The following is a 16,306-nucleotide window of genomic DNA, read 5'->3' as shown; positions in this document are numbered from 1 at the left end:
AGAGGCTGGACACACATCTGTCCGAGATGGTTTAGAGAATCCTGCATTGATCAGGGGGTTGGACATGATGACCCTGAAGGCCCCTTCCAACTCTAACATTCTATGATTCTATTATAGATATAAGCCGGAATTTATCGCACACAACTTTGCAATTGTGTATCTACATATCTAGACATATTACTGTGTAGATGCAAAACAATCAATGGCCAATATAATTGGCATTCCTGGGGGGTCCTCACTGCATTTATGCACTTTAGGTAAATGGTAAAATATTGTAATTTAGGAGCTAAGGTATTAATAAACTTTGCTTCCTGATTAGTTAACAACCCCATATTAACACCATTTTTAGTCATATTGAGAAACTCCCATATTCTACCGTAGGGTCCTTCCTCAATTTAATATAAGTTTTTGTATAACTCAAGGGATGCAGTAACACTATAGGACTCTATATGGACAACTATAGTTTATAATTATAACCAGTCAATCGACATCAATAAATCTTATCCAGGTCGGAGGACTACTTAGAATATTAGTTGCACAGATGTATCTAGATAGTATTGGTACAATTATATGGATTTCTTTACTTAAAATGTAATGCCGCAATCTACTTGGTCACTATGCGCAAACAGAGTTTATGTATATTGTCTATTACAGTACTAAAAGTCCTAGATGATAGGCAACGGCATCCTATGAAATTTCAAAGGTGTTGTCTGGTTTAGTAACTCAATTTTCTGATATTCAATAATGCATTAGAAAGTAATACAAAGTTATCCCTTATGCGGGACCTCCATCTATTAGTCTGATAGGAGAGTAGCTCCAAAGAGTATCTTCCACTCTGGAAGACCCAGGATATCCATGAATTATTTGGGCAGTTTTAAACAATTTCCATTGAAATCAATATTCTTCATTTCACCTGTGGTGGTGCTGCAGCCAAATCAAACACTTTAACTCTGGTTTCTTTATACTGTAGATTATGTAGATTACCAACATTCTACATGTTACCTACAATGTAACGTAATCTATTGTTCTGTGTTAAAATATTTTAGTGTTTTTCAAATGTATTATCATATGAAAGTGCTGAAAAATATTTGCCTTCAATCACTGCTTTTAAACACATTGCATATATGTGTGTGTCACTCAACTTCGCAACTCTGTTTAGAAGCATTACTTTGGCAAACCTTGATGACATATTTTTTTCACATTTAATGAAAGGTCCAATAATGGCATTGAAATTCCAAAGGTCATTGACAGTGTTGAAGTTTTGACATGCAATAGTGAGTATGAGCAAACTTATTTTAAACAATTTTACTTGTTGCTTTCTGGACTCTATAGATTAGTACAATCTGAAGAATTTTGGAAGGAGAGGAGAATACCTGAGGTTGGAAAAAATCTTTTATGCCTTTGTCAGTCCACATTTTTGTACATCAAGCAAATTATTGGCGAAGAATCATTTTAAATAGATTCAGAAGGAAGGGAAGAAAAATAGTGTAAAAAAAATATAATCACTAGTGATGAGCGAGCACTAAAATGCTTGGGTGCTCGTTGCTCGGGTCAAGCACATTGGAATACTCGGGTGCTCGACCCGAGCAACGAGCCCAATGTAAGTCTATGGGAAACACAAGCATTTTTTAGGCGGCTCCCCCGGCGGTCTGCAGAGGGCCTAAAAATTGCCCAAATCGATGGGAACAGTGCTCAAATGGCATGGGAACAGCATGGGGAAGACCATGGAAGCATATCTGACTCCCAGGTCACTGCTGTCAACAATGTTGTCAGAAGTATTACGCCACTTTTACGGACTCACAATAAAACATACAAAAATGAAACCAAAATGGATTTTCCTGGGAAATATGTTAAGGAACATCCTTTCCAGGGTAATGACTTGTATATAAGGCAAAATAAATAACCAAAAACAAAAATACTCCTCCACACCTCGGTCTATGTTCACACCTAGTGTTTTTGCACTTTTGCATTGCTTTCAACCGTGACAAATGCATTCACCGGGAAATGTCATTTTAACATTTTACAACTTTATTTGGCTATGTGGTTTGTGGGACATGATCAGACACATCGTGTTTCATTTATGAAGGAGGGACTCTGAAAGTTAGAAAGCCTATTTTTTAGGGTCATCAGGCGGCCTTTACTATTCTTAAAGGGCCAGCAGTTGGCCCTCACTATTCTTAGAGAGCCATCAGCCGGCTAGGTTGTGTTGTTCCCATTACTAAAGAGTGGGTCTCCTATACTGTTATTGCGTATGCAGTGAGTGGCAGGGCTGCCCAAAATTTGAATGACCCCAATATCCCTTTGAAGCGTCTTAGCGGAGGGCCTCCTGAAAACAATGTTCCCATTATTAGGAAGTGGGTCTCCCATTGTGTTTGCTTATGCAGTGAATGCAAGGGTTGCCAAAAATTTGGAGGCACTCCAATGACCCTTGGAAGAGACGTGGAGGTCAGAGGACCTCCTGAAAACAATGTTCCCATTATTAGGAAGTGGGTTTCCCATTGTGTTTGCCTATGCAGTGAATGCAAGGGTTGCCAAAAATTTGGAGGCACTCCAATGCCCCTTGGAAGAGACGTGGAGGTCAGAGGACCTCATAAAAAATGTTCCCATTAGAAAGGAGCGGGTCTCCTATACTTGTAATGCCCATGCACTAAGTGTATGGACTGATGAACATTTACCCCTGGGGAGTATACATGAACATACTGTATAAAAAAATTTTTTTACGGGCATCATAAACACCCTTTAAAAAAATGATGTGGGTGGGGTGTTGCATCACAGACCATGGTCACCTGGGTGATATGGTGGTGGAGGATGAGGATGAGGAGAAGGAGGAGGACAAGAGCAAATAGCCAAAATCAGGAAGCGTATACCCATGTGTGGGTGTGAAAAGGTGCATGGGATTACACCTCCTAAAAAAGACACTGGATTTGAGTTTATGTTACGTTGCTACCATTCGATGGTGTTGAGAAGTCTGGCCCAATCCAGCCCTTGTTCATTTTTATAAGGGTAAGCCTGTCAGCATTTTCAGTTGACAGGCGGATGCGCTTATCAGTTATAATTCCACCAGCGGCACTAAAAACCTGCTCTAATAAAACGCTAGCGGCAGGGCAGCCCAGGACCTCCAAGGCGTCGAGAGCCAGTTCATTCCACGTATCCAGCTTGGATACCCAATAATTATAAGGCACAGAGGAATCACGGAGGACGTTGGTACGGTGGGCAAGGTACTGCCTCAGCATCTTCCCAAACTTTGCACTCCTTGTGAGAGTACCCCGCGCCTCAGGGTCTGTGCGATGGGAGGGGCTAAGAAAATTCTTCCAGAACTTTGACAGTGTTCCCCTGCCTTTGCTGGATTGGAGTTGTGTCTCTCTCACCTGTAGTCCTTGGTTGTCCAAAGAACTGTGACCTCTGCCGCCAGCGTTTTCAGATGGGAATTTTTTTAATAGTTCCACAACAAGGGCCTTCTGGTACTGCCCCATTTTTGTAGACCTGTCCAACTCAGGAATAAGAGATATAAAGTTCTCCTTGTAGTGTGGGTCTAGAAGTGTCACCAACCAGTAATGACTGTCACCCAAAATTTTGAGAATGCAAGGGTCAAGGGAAAGGCAGTGTAATAAACTCAGCCATGCGTGCCAGACTGCTAACAGAAAAGACTTCCGTGTCCTCACCAAGAGGACGAATGACCATGCACTCCTCCTCCTCTCTGTCCTCAGGCCATCCACGCTGAGCAGGCGGTATGACAATTGTGCAGGTAGTACCGTCTATAGCGCATGAAACTAGCTCCCGTTCTTTCTCCTCTTCCTCATTGTCACCCAATAAACGATGGGATTAGATGAGGCTGGGCTGTGTGTAATCATTCTGTATGGTTCCTTGCTCCATCTCATCATGCTCTGCTTGCAATGCAACCTCTTTGATTGTGAGCAGAGAGCGTTTCAGAAGACAGAGAAGCGGGATAGTGACGCTAATTATGGCCATCTTGGTGGAGTCCTCAAAGTTTTAGAGGATGATACATATGTCTGACATCCATGTATACTCCTGAGGTCTTATGTTCGGAGTCTGAACTGAATACCGACGGCCTTGTTGATGCTGGTACTCAACAACTGCCCTCTTCTGCTCACAAATCCTTCCCAACATCTGCAGTGTACAGTTCCAACGCGTGGGGACATCACTAGTGTTGAGCCACGCCCGTAGTATTCGAGTTCGGTTCGGTTCGTCGAACACCCGTGTGTTCGCCGAACTGTTCGTCGAACTGTTCGTCGAACACCTTCGAACACCGTTAAAACCAATGGCAGGCAAACAAAAACACATAGAAACACATAGAAAACACCTTCAAAGGTGTCCAAAAGCTAACAAACTGCTCAGAAGACACAACTAACACATCGAAAAGTGAAAAGTACATATAGTCATGCGAAAAGAAAAGAGGTGGAGGAGTAAAAGGAGGGGGAGACACAGATATAGGCATGTCATGCCCTTCTACAATCCAAAACGTGAGAAGCCGACAAGGCCAGTCCGTTCCTGCCCGTGCGACCTCCGTGTCGCCGGGTTTGTGCCAGAGCCGCGGTGGACCCTGACGGCCAGCCCCCCTCTCCCTATACTGGTGCCTGTCCGCTGGTGGGTCGAGCGAGACCCCTGTGGTGGAGGCAGCGCTAAGCTTTTTAATTTAAATTGTCTCTCTAATTTGAATGAATACATTTTAAATCCTTTTACAAGGATCTATTGGAGGGCAAGTCTCATGCCAGCAGCCGCGTAATTCCAGCTCCAGTAGCGTCCACTAAAGCTGCTGCAGTTAAAAAGCTTTTATAAGGATCGAGCTCGGCTGTCCACCGCAAGGCATCTTACTGCCAGTCCCAGCCCCTATGCCTTGGGGTGCCTCCTGATGCTCTTCACTGAGTATCCCGTGGTCCCGAAGCATTTCCTTTGAAAAAATTAAGTGTCCAAACTACAGATGGTGTAGCTTGCTTAACAGCCGGGATAATCCGCTGACTAGCAGACACTGCTACTAGGCACAAAGTATTTCCTGGGCTAGATGCAGTTAAAAATTTGTAATTAGATACTCTCGTTGGATACTGAGAAAGCATTCCATAGAGTCTCCTGGCACGCCATATATTATTCTCTTAAAAAGCTTGGGGTAGGGGTCTAGGGGACCCTTTTATAGCCAAAATCACGGCCCTGTATCGCAATGCATCGCCTAGGCTGAAGATAAATGGAACTGTAGCACCCTGAGGGCTCGGTTGCTACAGAGGTATTGCACCTCACCCAGAGGTGTGATATCTCACTCTCAGGTAAGGATGGAGTGTGGATCAGGACCCAACACCTGCATGCATTACACCACATTGCCGTGGGGCAGGGCGACCAATATGCCCCTGAGATGGGCATGACAGTCCCTGTCCCTGGCTGGAGTGGGGGGAGGGAACACTGAGGAAGGGGAACCCTGTAGTGCAGGAGCAGGGAGGAATCAGTTCCTGGGTGCATTGAGAAGGGAGTATAAAAGGTGGGCACCATCTTAGTTTAGTGCAGAGAAGTCTGAGCAGAAGTGACAGGGAGCAGGGGCTCTGCATGAGCTCTGCTCCGGAGGCAGGCCTAGTAACAGAGGCCCAGGCCTGGAAGAGGGAGAAGGAAGGAAGAGGAGCGGAGAAGGCTCCAGGAACGAGGAACGAAGGGATCCCAGGGGTGAGGACGGGCGAGTCGCCACCGCACGCCCGAATCCACCTGCGTGGAGGGGTCAGGCCAAAGAGGGAGACCGGTCCCCGAAACTAGTGGAGGCGGGAAACGACCCTCAGCTAGAAACTGGAGGCTGTGACATTTTATGTGGCGCAGCCCCTGCTACACCCGCTAGGAAGGCACCACATAGGGTCAGGGAAACTGGCGCCAAGTTTACCAAGAGGAGGCCCGAGGCAGCCGGACGGAAGGGTTGGTAAGAAAGGCCAGACAAAGGACACACAAAGGGGGTCCTGTGAAGTGCTCCAAAGTTATCTGAGACTTGTCTGAGCCCCTCACCTGGTGAGCACAGTACGACGTGGGCAGCCATTACCTGCAGAAGTGGTCTGGATAATAAGAACTGTGAGTAAAGGCCCTGGACTGCATCACTGACTCCGTGTCGTTACTGCTGCTGCCCTGCACCATCACCCCCATCCTCCGCATACACTGCCCTGAGGCTATACTCCTCCCGTGGGGAGTTATGCTACGCTCTGCTGCATCCACAACACCAGCCTCAGCGGTCTGCCTTGCAGCGGCGGTTCACTCTGACCGCAATCCACGGGTGGCGTAGTCGGACATTTAAACATCAAAACCACATAAATAGTTCCGCCACTGGTTTGACCGCCCTGAGCCACGGAACCGGGTCGCCGCCACGGAGACTACAACCACCAGCATCCACCAAAAAGGGTCCGGCTCCGGGTGTACCAAGGCCCAGGGGGCGCATCAGAACATTTTCATCACCTTTCATAATCAGCAATGGGACAAGGCAGGGATGTCCTCTGTCCCCTCTCTCATACATCCTAGTGACAGAGCACCTGTTCTCATCAATTCGCCATAACCCCAATATTAGGTGGATTGAGGTGGGAGGCACCGAGTACAAGTGCTCTCTATTTGCTGATGATGTCCTAGTATATATCACTCAATCACATATATCCATCCCTGCTGTTATGGCTGAAATAGATCACTTTGTTACATGGTCAAATTTTAAAATCAATGCAGCGAAGTCTGAGGCCCTCGATGTCTCCCTCCCCAAATCCATACAGGATTCCATCCAGTCCAATTTTCCCTTTGCCTGGCCCTCACAGGGTATGAAATACTTAGGAATTCCTATTCATAGAGACCTCTCCCATCTATGTTATCTTAATTTTGGGCCCTTTATTGAACAACTCCATACAGACCACGGTTGGCAAGTTAGAACTGTAAGATTCACTACGTGAACCACTGGTGTTTTGTGGAAAAGCACATGTACACTGTGTTCCAAATTATTATGCAAAAAGTGTTTAGGAGTGATAAGGGAAGAATTTGTTTGTTTGTCAGTTAAACTCATTGATGGTGATGTGTGTCAGGGCCCTTTATATCACTGTAAGCAATTGCAGACACCTGTGCTAATTAGTTCGGCAGGTGTGTCCAATGAAAGGCAAGACTACTTAAGAAGGCTGTCCCACATTATTAAGCAGCCTACATTTTCTGCCAAAATGGGAAAGAAAAAGGATGTGTCGGCTGCTGAGAAGCAACAAATTGTGGAGTGTTTAGGTCAAGGCATGACTACAATCAACATTGTGCGATGATCAGGATGAAGTGTCTTGGCAATCAAGAAGTATGTAGCTGATTCACAGTACACACGTGTGCGTGCTGATAAGGGCAAATTGAGGACTCTTTCCTACAGGCAATTACGTCAGGTTAAAAGAGCAGCGGCAAAAAAGCCTTGTCATAGCAGCAGACAAGTTTTTGAAGCTGCTGGTGCCTCCAACGTCCCCCGAACAACAAGATGCAGGGTCCTTCAGAGATTTGCAGCTGTGCCTACACCATCCTGTAGACCTCCTCTATCCACTGCACACAAGCAGAAACGGCTCCAGTGGGCCAAACAATACATGAAGACTGATTTCAAAACTGTTTTGTTCACGGATGAGTGCCGTGCAACGCTCGATGGTCCAGATGGATGGAGTGGAGGATGGCTGGTTGATGGACACCCCACGCAAACACGGCTACAGCACCAACAAGGAGGAGGTGGAGTAATGTTTTGGGCTGGAATCATGGGGAGAGAGATTGTCAGCCCCTTTAGGATCCCTGAAGGGGTAAAGATGAACTCCATAATGTATGTGGAGTTTCTCAAACAGCACTTCCTGCCATGGTTCAAGAAGAAGAACCATGTATTCCACAGCAAGATCATTTTCATGCATGATAATGCACCGTCTCATGCTGCACATAACACATCTGCATCTCTGGCTGATATGGGCATAAAAGGGGACAAACTTATGGTGTGACCCCCATGCTCCCCTGACCTCTACCCCATTCAGAACCTCTGGAGCATCATCAAAAGGAGTGTCTATGATGGCGGGAGGCAGTTCAAATCTAAGCAACAGCTCTGAGAGAGTATTCTGTCCTCATGCAAAACAATTGAAGCAGAAACCATCCAAAACCTGACAAACTCAATGGACGAGAGAGTTCAGAAGCTCCTTTCGAACAAGGGGTCCTATGTGCAAATGTAACATCACCTAGAATAAAGTTTTGAGTTGAAAACTGTTTGATTTCAGTTTCTAATAACCTGCTAATGCTTATAATTTCAAAAATGACCATTTTTTTGGTCTTTATTAAAATGAAAAGGTTGATTGAAGAGTGTGGGGGATCTAAGAGTGTGGCAACCCAGTAGTCAGAATTACTTCGAATTCTGACAATCTGAGGGTGATGTTGCAGGTAGTGCAGCAAGAAGGCACTTATGTGTCTTGCGCATCTCGGAGCCCCAAAATTATTTTCCGGGCTAGATGCAGCTAAAATGATTAGTAATTTTAAATCTGGTGGAGCTTAGTATAGTTGGCCTAATAGAATCAGTACTGCACACTGCTACATAGCCCAAATTATTTTCCAGCCAAGATACAGATAAACATGATTAGTAATTTTAAATCTGGTGGAGCTTAGTATAGATGGCCTAATAGAATCAGTACTGCACACTGCTACAAAGCCCAAATTATTTTCCAGCCAAGATACAGATAAACATGATTAGTAATTTTAAATCTGGTGGAGCTTAGTATAGATGGCCTAATAGAATCAGTACTGCACACTGCTACAAAGCCCAAATTATTTTCCAGCCAAGATACAGATAAACATGATTAGTAATTTAAAATCTGGTGAAGCTTAGTATAGATGGCCTAATAAAATCAGTATTGCACACTGCTACAAAGCCCAAATTATTTTCCAGCCAAGATACAGATAAACATGATTAGTAATTTGAAAGCTTAAAAAGGTTGGTGAGGTGATTTTAACCAATCATCAAGCTTTTACTCTCCCCAGGATGACACAGGGGTAGAAAAGTCATTTTGGATCCATGATTTGTTCATCTTTATGAACGTGAGTCTGTCTACATTATCAGTGGAGAGCCGCGTGCGCTTATCTGTCAGCACACCACCAGCAGCGCTGAACACACGTTCAGACAGAACGCTGGCTGCGGGGCATGACAAGATCTCCAAGGCCTAAGTGGCTAGCTCCGGCCATTTATCCAGATTGGAAGCCCAAAAAAATCAAGGGTCCAATGACACTGTCATGGCTTCAATGTTTACTTGGAGATACTCCTGTACCATCGTCTCTAGGCGTTGACTATGTGTCAGACTTCTTGTCTCCTGTGGCCTTGCAAAGGATGGGCTAAAAAAGTGGTGAAATGATTCCGCAAAATTGATGTTACCAGCAGATACTGTGTTTCTGTTACGGTTTGAGTGCTGAACACTCGACGGTCCCACGGTTGGCAAGTTGGAACTGTGAGATTCACTACGTGCACCACTGGTGTTTTGTGGAAAAGCACTTGTAAGATTCTGCAACAGTCTCTGCTGATACTCCTGCATGCGTGCATCCCTTTCTATGGCAGGAATAATTTCTGCAAATTTACTTTTGTACCGGGGATCTAACAGTGTGGCAACCCTGTAGTCAGGATTATTTCTAAGTCTCACAATTCGAAGGTCATGTTGCAGGTAGTGTAGCAAGAAGGCACTCGTGTCTTGCGCAGCCAGGAGCACCAAGTCCCTGTTGTGTTGGTGGCGAGGTAACAATTATGCTTCCTTACTCTGTCCTCTCCCCCCAACCTCGCACAACAGAAATGTGATCAAGGTCTCCCTCATCTGATGAGTCTTCCATCAGTTCGTCCTCCACTTCTTCCTGGGCTCCTGCACCTTCCTCACTAGTTTGACTGCTACCATGCGCCCTGGTAAAACCATCTCCCCCACCCTCACATGCCTGCCGCCTTGGTGCTGCCGACCGTCTGGACCTTGCAGATGTTAGCCCTTCCGCATACAACTCCTCCTCCTCTACTTCCTCCACCTCCACTTGTGCCACCACCTGACTCCGAAATCTGTTTAACATGTGCTCCAGCATGTAAATCATCGGAATAGTCATGCTGATAATGGCATCGTCAGCACTAAACATCTTCGTCGCCATTTCAAAACTGTGCAGAAGGGTGCATAGGTTCCTGATCAGAGACCACTCCTCCAGCGTGATTTGCCCCACCTCTAGATCTCGTTGGCCCAGGCTATACGTCAAAACGTATTGCACCAGGGCTTGTCGGTGCTGCCACAGTCGCTGCAACATGTGCAGAGTTGAATTCCACCGGGTAGGCACATCGCATTTTAGCCGGTGAAGTGGCAGGCCCAACGACTTCTGTAGAGATGTAAGTCGCTGAGCTGCGGGATGCGAACGGCGGAAGTGAGCACACAGCGACCGTGCCCTCTGCAGAAGGCCATCTAGTCCGGGATAGTGGGCTAAAAATTGCTGGACAACCAGGTTCAACACGTGAGCCACACAAGGCACAGGTGTGACATTGCTCCGGCGAAGGGCCGCGCCCAGGTTTGCATCATTGTCGCACACGGCCTTCCCTGGTTTCAGGTCCAGTGGAGACAACCATTCATGAAATTGGTTCTCCAGAGCTGACCACAACTCCTCAGCTGTGTGACTCACATTTCCCAGACATTTCAAAGTAAAAACCGCCTGATGACGTTGAGCCCTACTGCCAGCATAGTAAGGAGGTGTGCAGGATCCCTTCTGCGCAGTTAGAAAGCTTGTGGCATGACCAGACAGGCTTTGGGTGCAGGTGGAGGACCGAGAGGAGGTTGAGGAGGCAGAAGCAGTGGAGGAACTTTGAGATAAAGAGGATTGACGCACAACTCGTGGGGACGGCAAGACTTGGACAGCAGCCCCTTGTCCTGCTGTCACCATAGTTACCCAGTGCCCAGTCAGCGACATGTAACACTCCTGTCCATGCCTACTCGTCCAAGTGTCTGTGGTGAAATGCACCCTGTCACACACAGAGTTTCTCAAAGAAGCGATGATGTTGTGTGCGACATACTGGTGGAGCGCAGGCACACCTTTCTTTGAGAAGTAGTGCCGACTGGGCATCTGGTACTGGGGCACTGCGACGGACATAAGGTCTCAAAAATCCTCTGTGTCCACCAGGCGGAAAGGCAGCATTTCTGTAGCCAAGAGCTTGCAGATGGTTAAATTCAACCTCTTAGCTTTCTCATGGCTAGGAGGAAATGGTCTTTTACTTGTCCACATCTGAGGGACCGAGGGCTGGCTATTGTGCTTAGACGGGGTTGATAAGGGTGTCCCCGGCAAACTGCCGGTCTGTGAGGAAGATGCAGGCAGACATGTTAGGTTGCCTTGATCCAAAGGTGGTGCTATCGATGTCGGACAGCGCTCAACACCAGCTGGTGTTACCACCTCCAAAGAAAATGATGACCTGCCAATCACGCTGGCTGTTGCGGGTAAAGAGGTGGCAGGTCTGCATCCCAAAACAGGTGTGACCGCTGTCCCCCCAGTCACAGAGGATGAAGAGGCCGCGGATGCACAAGATGTGGCAGACGGTGGTTGGCCCGGCCGGCTAGGCCGCATTGTAGCACAGTGAGCTTCCCACTGCAACTTATGCTTCATGTCAATGTGCCGGTTCATGCATGAAGTACTCAAACTATGTATTTTTTGGCCTCTACTTAGCTTTTGCTGACAAATGTTACAGATAACACGAGTTGGGTCATCTTTATCGATCTGAAAAAATGCCCAGGCTATGCAAGGCTTAGCACCCATGCGACCTGAAGAGCCACCACGACTTGTGGTGAGAGGCAGAGTTGTGTTTGAGGATGCAGTTGTTGACGTGCTTCCAGTACTGCGTCTCTGTCCAGGAAGGCGCAACCCGACCTCGTCGTCACTAGCATTCTCCTCCACCTCGTCTGCTGACCTCATCTCTTGGCTGACTGTGGGTTGACAGTAAGTGGGATCTCCAACCTCATCATCATCACCCTGTGTGTTATCACACCCGTCGTCCTCAGAGCCAACCTGTTCCTGCCCTGACAAAAGACTAAAGTTGTCGCTCCAATCAGATATTTGAGTCTCATCATCGTCTTCCTCATTGTCTCTACCAACAGGAGTTACAGTTTGGGAATGAGGGTCTACATTATGGTCAGAACCTTCTGCGTCTGGTCCTGGATCCGACTCATAAAGATTCTGGGCATCAGTGCAGATCATTTCCTCGTCTGGATTCACAGAAGCGCTGGAGCCGACCTCTGATTCCCAGGCTATAGTATGAGTAAACAGCTCTGCAGACTCAACCATCTGTTCTACCTCATACTCAGAAGGGCAGCTGGAGATTTGGGAGCTGTGAGGAAGCAAGTGCGATTGGGGTGACACCTCTGAGGACTGGAGTATTTGTGATGTTGAAGTTGATGTGGAGGAGAGCCCACTTAAAGGAGCACTTGATATCCGTTGAAGCTCCTGCTGTTTTTGTGCCTCATCTGGAATTTGTAGCGATTGGCGTGGCCGTAAGAAAGGGATCTTATCACATTGTCCGCTAAAAGAAGTAGACATTTTAGTTTGGCTGGAAGATGGTCTTTCTTCTGCAGATGTTACTGTTGCTTTATCACCTACCCCACAGACACAACCTTTTTTCCCCTTCCCAACATTCCTATTCCCCTTTCCACCAGCAGCAGGCCTTTTTCCACTCATTTTGGTGGTTAACTAATTCACAACTCTGGAGTTGTTTGCACAAAAAAACAATGGATGGGAACCGAGCAGAGCTGAGTGGCCAAACTGTGAAATTAGGCCAAAACTATTGGCTGGGTTAGATGCAGAAAAAACTTATATTCAATTTGCAACCTGATGGAGGTCAGTATAGATGGACTAATAGACCAAGTCCCACACACTGCTAGAAGCCCAAATATTTTTTCAGAGCTAGATGCAGAAAAAAATTATATTCAATTTGCAACCTGATGGAGGTCAGTATAGATGGACTAATAGACCAAGTCCCACACACTGCTAGAAGCCCAAATATTTTTTCAGAGCTAGATGCAGAAAAAAATTATATTGAATTTGCAACCTGATGGAGGTCAGTATAGATGGACTAATAGACCAAGTCCCACACACTGTTAGAAGCCCAAATATTTTTTCAGAGCTAGATGCAGATAAAAATTATTTTTAATTTGCAACCTGATGGAGGTCAGTATAGATGGACTAATAGACCAAGTCCCACACACTGCTAGAAGCCCAAATATTTTTTCAGAGCTAGATGCAGATAAAAATTATTTTTAATTTGCAACCTGATGGAGGTCAGTATAGATGGACTAATAGACCAAGTCCCACACACTGCTAGAAGCCCAAATATTTTTTCAGAGCTAGATGCAGATAAAAATTATTTTTAATTTGCAACCTGATGGAGGTCAGAAGATGGACTAATAAACCAAGTCCCACACACTGCTAGAAGCCCAAATATTTTTTCAGAGCTAGATGCAGAAAAAAATTATATTCAATTTGCAACCTGATGGAGGTCAGTATAGATGGACTAATAGACCAAGTCCCACACACTGCTAGAAGCCCAAATATTTTTTCAGAGCTAGATGCAGATAAAGATTATTTTTAATTTGCAACCTGATGGAGGTCAGTATAGATGGACTAATAGACCAAGTCCCACACACTGTTAGAAGCCCAAATATTTTTTCAGAGCTAGATGCAGATAAAAATTATTTTTAATTTGCAACCTGATGGAGGTCAGTATAGATGGACTAATAGACCAAGTCCCACACACTGCTAGAAGCCCAAATATTTTTTCAGAGCTAGATGCAGATAAAAATTAGTTTTAATTTGCAACCTGATGGAGGTCAGTATAGATGGACTAATAGACCAAGTCCCACACACTGCTAGAAGCCCAAATATTTTTTCAGAGCTAGATGCAGAAAAAAATTATATTGAATTTGCAACCTGATGGAGGTCAGTATAGATGGACTAATAGACCAAGTCCCACACACTGCTAGAAGCCCAAATATTTTTTCAGCGCTAGATGCAGATAAAAATGATTTTTAATTTGCAACCTGATGGAGGTCAGTATAGATGGACTAATAGACCTAGTCCCACACACTGCTAGAAGCCCAAATATTTTTTCAGAGCTAAATGCAGATAAAAATTATTTTTAATTTGCAACCTGATGGAGGTCAGTATAGATGGACTAATAGACCAAGTCCCACACACTGCTAGAAGCCCAAACATTTTTTCAGATCTAGATGCAGATAAAAATTATTTTTAATTTGCAACCTGATGGAGGTCAGTATAGATGGACTAATAGACCAAGTCCCACACACTGCTAGAAGCCCAAATATTTTTTCAGAGCTAGATGCAGATAAAAATTATTTTTAATTTGCAACCTGATGGAGGTCAGTATAGATGGACTAATAGACCAAGTCCCACACACTGCTAGAAGCCCAAAGATTTTTTCAGAGCTAGATGCAGATAAAAATTATTTTTAATTTGCAACCTGATGGAGGTCAGTATAGATGGACTAATAGACCAAGTCCCACACACTGCTAGAAGCCCAAATATTTTTTCAGAGCTAGATGGAGAAAAAAATTATATTCAATTTGCAACCTGGTGGAGGTCAGTATAGATGGACTAATAGAACAAGTCCCACACACTGCTAGAAGCCCAAATATTTTTTCAGAGCTACATGCAGAAAAAAATTATTTTTAATTTGCAACCTGATGGAGGTCAGTATAGTTGGACTAATAGACCAAGTCCCACACACTGCTAGAAGCCCAAATATTTTTTCAGAGCTAGATGCAGAAAAAAATTATATTCAATTTGCAACCTGATGGAGGTCAGTATAGATGGACTAATAGACCAAGTCCCACACACTGCTAGAAGCCCAAATATTTTTTCAGAGCTAGATGCAGAAAAAAATTATAGTCAATTTGCAACCTGATGGAGGTCAGTATAGATGGACTAATAGAACAAGTCCCACACACTGCTAGAAGCCCAAATATTTTTTCAGAGCTAGATGCAGAAAAAAATTATTTTTAATTTGCAACCTGATGGAGGTCAGTATAGATGGACTAATAGACCAAGTCCCACACACTGCTAGAAGCCCTAATATTTTTTCAGAGCTAGATGCATTAAAAAATTATATTCAATTTGCAACCTGATGGAGGTCAGTATAGATGGACTCATAGACCAAGTCCCACACACTGCTAGAAGCCCAAATATTTTTTCAGAGCTAGATGGAGAAAAAAATTATATTCAATTTGCAACCTGATGGAGGTCAGTATAGATGGACTAATAGACCAAGTCCCACACACTGCTAGAAGCCCAAATATTTTTTCAGAGCTAGATGCAGATAAAAATTATATTCAATTCGCAACCTGATGGAGGTCAGTATAGATGGACTCATAGACCAAGTCCCACACACTGCTAGAAGCCCAAATATTTTTTCAGAGCTAGATGCAGAAAAAAATTATATTCAATTTGCAACCTGATGGAGGTCAGTATAGATGGACTAATAGAACAAGTCCCACACACTGTTAGAAGCCCAAATATTTTTTCAGAGCTAGATGCAGAAAAAAATTATATTCAATTTGCAACCTTATGGAGGTCAGTATAGATGGACTAATAGAATGATGCTATGCCCAAAAGGTTTTACTTCACTAGGTGCAGTAAAAAAATTGGTATTCTATACACAGGTGGTGTAGCTTGCAACACAGATAGGCTACTCCACTGACTAACACACTCTTCAATAGGCCAAAAAGGATTAGCTTTGCTAGATTTAGCCAAATGCTGTGAAAAAAAACTTGCACAGCACTGGCACAGACCTGCCTGGCAAAAACTGATAGGAACTGATGTAACTTAGTCCTGAAAAGGACTGCAATTACAATTAGTCTTTACTCTCAACCTATCTATTTAAGAGCACAGACCGGCCTGATAAAAGTCGTAGGAAATGCTGTAACCTAGTCCTTAAAAGGACTGCAATCACAACTATTCCCTACTCCCAAGCTATCTGTAGATTTATGCGAAAATTGGCTTGAAATTAACAAGGTATAGCGCACACAGCAACAGCGGTGCCGTCTAACACGCAGCTGCAGCAGTGAGAAAATGGTGGCAACGGGGAAAATGGCTGGGTCTTATAGGGCAAGGACATGTGACATACACTGCCAATGACACATGCCCTTGCTTGTGTGAAAAAAAGCACTTCGCTCCGTGTGTGCGCTGCTGATAGGCTGACAGATTGCACCTCCCCACTGTAAATGCGGAAAAGAGAAAAAAAATGGAGATCTTCATTATTCCTGCAGAGATCCATCCCCTGCCCCCCCCCGCCCCGCTGTACACT

The 16,306-nt window shown here is 44.9% G+C and overlaps 1 protein-coding gene across 1 annotated transcript in view; it reads left to right on the top strand.

Moving 5' to 3' along the window:
* The window catches only part of LOC141271500 (NXPE family member 1-like), a 182,140-nt gene that overhangs the window by 52,808 nt on the left and 113,026 nt on the right, over positions 1-16,306 (top strand). Inside the window, exon 4 of the mRNA XM_073681563.1 lies at positions 1,213-1,274. Coding sequence (XP_073537664.1) covers positions 1,213-1,274 — 62 coding nt within the window. The remainder of the gene's footprint in view (positions 1-1,212; positions 1,275-16,306) is intronic.

The sequence above is a fragment of the Phyllobates terribilis genome, unplaced genomic scaffold (genome assembly GCF_046119375.1).
Source record: "Phyllobates terribilis strain yellow unplaced genomic scaffold, ASM4611937v1 Scaffold_5__5_contigs__length_657084704, whole genome shotgun sequence".
Classification (NCBI taxonomy): Eukaryota; Metazoa; Chordata; class Amphibia; order Anura; family Dendrobatidae; genus Phyllobates; species Phyllobates terribilis.
This window is presented reverse-complemented; position numbering and strand designations above follow the sequence as displayed.